Below are 5,020 nucleotides of genomic sequence, written 5' to 3' on the forward strand. Positions count from 1 at the left end.
GTGTGTGTGTGTGTGTGTGTGTGTGTGTGTGTGCGTTTGATTTTGTGTGTGTGAGTGTGTGTATGTGTGTGTAAGTACTTATTCCTGAGTATTAATTTCCGTTCACTCTTTTGTAGCCTGTTTGCTTTTATTAATCCAATTTGCCGAATCGGAATCACAATTCTAGGTTACATATGTACGAAAGACGACTGCACAGCATCGTTCTGCAAATGGTCTGATTTGCTGAAGCACACTAAGGCTGCGCACCCTACGGTCTACCAGTGTGATTTTTGTGACAAGACATTCAAACAAAAGAAAGTGCTGAAAGAACACCTCAAAACTCACAGCACTGGTAGACAGGAACATTTGTGCATGTATCCTGATTGTGGGAGATCTTATGTGTCCTCGAGTTCCCTTAAGCAGCATGTCAAGTCTGCACACTCTATCAAGAAGCAATTTGTATGCGAAGTAGCTGGGTGCTCTAGACAATTTGCCTGGAAGGCTTCCTTACATAGGCACGTGCAGAAGGTGCACAAGCTCAAAGGCCCATCTCCCGATGAGCAGCGCTTGAAAGCAAGTCAGAGTGGGAATATGACTAAGATAAGAGACGGCCTCACCATCGCAGGTGCCGGGGTGAGTAGTTCGGGTTATGATAGCACAGCAGGTGGTAGTACAACTGGTGTGAAGAGACTTGAGGAGAAAGCTACTATATCGTTGGGATCAGATGTACCTGCCCAACCGCGAATAGCAACGAACAATGCCCATATTGTGTCTGAGGCTGAAGTGCAGAGACAGAAAGATTTCGATGCGGTTCGGGCCATACTTTCGGTGAATACGTGATTCTGGTCTCCTTACATTTTCAGAGGACATGGCTCAGAAATGGGACTTTGGTGAGTGTTCCGCTGGTGTACTGAAAGCATATGGTACAGGGAGTTTGGATAATCAAGCCTGGTTTTATTTTCCAGCAAACCGGGAGATTGGATGCCACGATTGTTTTTCCAGCCCCTGGGCAGCCCAATACATATTTTACTGCGCAAGCTGAAGTCTGGGCTACGGATAGTGTACGAGTTCTGTCGCAGAATGAACCCGACCATTCTAGCTACTTTAATTACTGACAATTTTGACTGCAAATATTCGCATCTATTCTAGCCTATGAAGCTAGTTATTGTCTTCCAGTAGAAATGGAGACCGGGTGTTACGGCCAATGGGCAAAATCTATAACGCAAGCTGAAGTCTAGACCGAGGACAGTGTACAACTACCGCTGCAAATTGAGTCCGACCATTCGCGCAGCTTTAATTGCTGAAAGTTAAACTGCCATGAGTTTGGTCGCATTTAATATAGATGAACAGAACTTATACGAAGATCACCCACTTTAATCAGAACCTTTTGAATCGAGCTATGTATTAGTGAATTTTGATGATGGTTTACGCTCTAGAAACGTCAACTAGCCGAAAAACTGGATAAAATATCAAGCCTGAAAATAATGGAACATAGGCACAAACACTTTTTAAATTCGTTTCAAAAATAGTCTTTGAACGAGCTAGTTAACGCACTAAATTGCTGAACTGGAGAGCGGAGTATTTGAACATATGAAAGTACAGTTCAGAAGCGTGGAAAGTACTGGGAATAATAGAGTATGAGATTCATGTTTTCCTAGAACTGAGGATTCTTGAGAAAGCAGTGATTTGTATATTAGGTATGTGGCAATCAAATGAAGTAGTTGCTTGCTTTGCCTAAGTTGGAGTAAGAGTATGCCACTCCACTTTGCTTAAATCTAGCGATAATCGTTCTAGTAAAGTCATCACGGGCGCGGGTCTTGAGCGTTAAAGGAGTATTGTACTCTTACGACAGGATCGGGAAAAAAATGGCATCGGCGAGGTATTCTCCTCAAAAACAACTAGTTTGGTGAATGTTGCCAAACTCATTACCCATTATATACTAATAATTTATTCATTATGTACATCTACTCGGCAGGATTTAGGCCCGTTTAAATTTACATGGCTGCTAATTTGTACTCGATCTCTTTTATTTCATCGGTAACCGAACCCTCCGTGGCCAATTTCTCCAACTACAGAGATGAGGGGAATACAATATGATAAGTATATTGGATGCAACAGTGGCATATTTTAAGCATTGGCGCTTACGCGATACATAAGCTCTCATAAGTGATAAACATGAAATGCACGTAGCCATCTTTGTAATAATTAAATGTGACATTAAAAAAAATATCGCGTTTGATATACCTGTGCAGTGTCCAGCTCATCAGAGGCGGTCGAGCTCTTCAAGGTCTCGATGGCGCGCAGCTTCTTTTTAAGATTCCGTAACCTTTTAGACATGTCAGCAAGGGTCTCCTCCTGTATATACATCGAATCAAAACATAAAACCTTACTAAACAAATTGCACGGTAACGAGTCATAGAAAAGTATGAAGTCGATACAACCCCATTGCGAATTCTAGAGTTCCTCGCGTACCTGCTTTGCTTCGGGTTCGGGTACAGCCCCAGACTTAGCTTCGACTACTTTCTCTTGTTGCTCAGCTGGAACCTCTGGCCCGCCCTCCGCGGCCTTCTTTGCCTTCGCCTCCCGCTTCTTTTTGTTCTTCAACGCGGCCTTCGACAGCTCGGCTGTCGAAATAGAATAGGTGGACAGGTTAGGATGTGTATAAAGTAGAAAGAGGTGTTACAGTAGACTCGAGGGAGGGACTAAGTGACATAAGAGGTCCACTCACCTGCACCTACGACGCCTGGCTTCTTAGGTGCTATGTCCAAGCGTTGTGCCTTCTCGTGAACGTCCGCGTGCTGTGACAAGACAAACAGAGTGCAGAAGTTAACTGAGTTAAAAAATTATCCTCAGGCTTGGCTGGTTAACCACTCGAAAAATTAGGAGTATCTGCAGAAGTGAAACGACATCAATCGATACTATAATCGACTGCGCATACCAGATCGACTGTGTTGACAGTATTACGAGCTCCTGGTGGGCGGTAGGCAGCGGGTTTCACTTCGGCCTGTACTTTAGCTTTGGTATTTGCTTGCACACCGATGCACTTTTTAGCCTCGTAACTTCCCTCTGGCTGGGGCATGAACTTCACCTCATACAATTCTTGATAGTCTTTAGAATTAACGAGTGTTCCATCGTAGTGCCACGCCTTGAAACCGTTATCCTGGCTGTAAAATACATATGCATTCGAGGAGCACAATTTTTAAGGACCATGCAAAAAATACTAGGAATAATAGCGAAAGGTTAGGGAATTCACGCACAGATATACCATATACGTATTCTGGCGGAAAACGAAGCACGATAAACCTACCGCAGGCGTGGTGATAGGGTGGCGGTGATGAAATGTTCCCCATCAGGGGCCCACTCGAAGGTAGTGGTGTCTTGTGCTTGAAATTTGCTAACCATGCGCAGCTTTTTCCTGTCCCAGAATTCCTGAGATGGTACATCCGCATCCAAAAAAAAAAGAGTCAGCTTCCGTACGATTGAGATGAAAATAGGCTCAGAATAATAGTAGAATCGTATTTATACCTACCTACGTACATATTTACATAAATTGGCATACATTATATAAATAAAAAAATTATGTATGCACATTTTGTTTACAATTATTTGTAAGAAGAGACAGCAATGAAACACGGACATAATTGACATACCATCTCCCCACGCAGATTGCCGAATCCGGCCAGAAGAATAACCTGGCCGCTTGGACTGTATGAGACCAAATTTCTTTTACCAGTGCCAAAATCCATAATGGCCTTGCACTTGTCATCGAATAACATAGCTTTAGCAGGCATATATCCAAACACACAAGTGAAGTCCTTTCCATCCGGGTTCCATTCTGTGCTATAGATAGGACCTTCCTTGCCGAGCTCAACATTACTTGATGTGGAGCCATCCGCCGACAGAAAGTAAAGCTGGTTCTCCCCATAGTACGACTTGTTACTTTGATCCACGTGCACATGTGTGTGAATAAGTAGTGCAGTTCCTGATAGAGAAGTAATTAAAAGCACAGGTTGAATCGGATGCTGGCCAACAACAAAAAATACGTATATATGCTGAAGCAAATCAGTGAAAAATGCAATATATAACATAGTCCACCCATGCGTAAGATTAAGCGCTCACGAAATATGCTTTGTCAATTTTCTGTCCGCTCTCCGCACACAGCTGGTCAAGTCTGTTTTTCACAAGACGATAGCGACAAGAACAGAAATTTCGACAGCGACGTATATGCAGTGTAGGTATCTGACACATTCACTATATTCAAATATAGCCACACCAAATAAGATACCAAAATGAACAGGCGTGTTGGAAATACAAAATTTCAAGTTTAGAGACAAATGTCATGCAGAAGTCTTATTCGCCAGTAGCTGGAAATATCCTTGAATAAAAAGGAAATTGCAAGGAACATACCGGTCGAGTTCCAATTCAAATCTACCGTATCGGCTTTGAAAAAACTCTTAGAGGTCACAACTTTCTCCAGATTAGGATATTTGTATATCACCACTTTGGCAGGTATACCCTGTGATCATCAAATGGTGCAATGGTCGACGTTGAGTCTAAATGTTACGAGATGAACGCCCAATCTACCACGTTATCTGTACATAAAGTCATACGTGTTTATATGAATATATAAAAGAGTACATTCGATTCAAATATGGAATATTCACACACATAAATTGTATGTATATACAATATACACGTGAACAATTATGTATTTCTGCTCTTCAACATATAAATTTCAATACAGAAGTAATTATATAGTAGTACAAACAAACAAACATCTAACTCTAGAAACAAACGGACACGTTAAGTTTTTTCTTACATACACACTCCCGTACACATGGATAAACAAAAAAAACTACGAGTATACGTACATTAATTTTATAATATTGCTTATATCAACAGGTATACTATATTATGCTTTTACATTATATATATATGTATATATATATATGTATATATATATATATATATATATATGTATATATATATATGTATATATATATATATATATGTGTGTGTGTGTGTGTGTGTGTGTGTGTGT

General features: G+C 41.2%; 2 protein-coding genes across 2 annotated transcripts in view; one reads left to right on the top strand and one right to left on the bottom strand.

Annotated features, from left to right (window-relative positions):
* Positions 1–117: 117 nt before the first annotated feature.
* Positions 118–1,452, top strand: SARC_06477 (hypothetical protein; the record flags this gene model as incomplete). The annotated part of the gene is made up of 1 exon (XM_014299621.1): positions 118–1,452. One exon carries the CDS (start codon positions 118–120, stop codon positions 817–819), a length of 702 nt encoding a protein of 233 aa, XP_014155096.1. The 3' UTR covers positions 820–1,452.
* A 452-nt stretch (positions 1,453–1,904) lies between these two features.
* SARC_06478 (hypothetical protein) overlaps positions 1,905–5,020 on the bottom strand; it is a 4,215-nt gene continuing 1,099 nt past the window's right edge. The window contains exons 2-9 of the mRNA XM_014299622.1: positions 4,387–4,495; positions 3,630–3,961; positions 3,287–3,408; positions 2,918–3,143; positions 2,708–2,777; positions 2,452–2,603; positions 2,224–2,334; positions 1,905–2,048 (exon numbers count right to left, since the gene is read on the bottom strand). Of these exons, the coding sequence (XP_014155097.1) occupies positions 1,974–2,048; positions 2,224–2,334; positions 2,452–2,603; positions 2,708–2,777; positions 2,918–3,143; positions 3,287–3,408; positions 3,630–3,961; positions 4,387–4,495 (1,197 nt within the window). The 3' untranslated portion in view covers positions 1,905–1,973. The remainder of the gene's footprint in view (positions 2,049–2,223; positions 2,335–2,451; positions 2,604–2,707; positions 2,778–2,917; positions 3,144–3,286; positions 3,409–3,629; positions 3,962–4,386; positions 4,496–5,020) is intronic.

This window comes from Sphaeroforma arctica (genome assembly GCF_001186125.1).
Source record: "Sphaeroforma arctica JP610 unplaced genomic scaffold supercont1.463, whole genome shotgun sequence".
Classification (NCBI taxonomy): domain Eukaryota; class Ichthyosporea; order Ichthyophonida; genus Sphaeroforma; species Sphaeroforma arctica.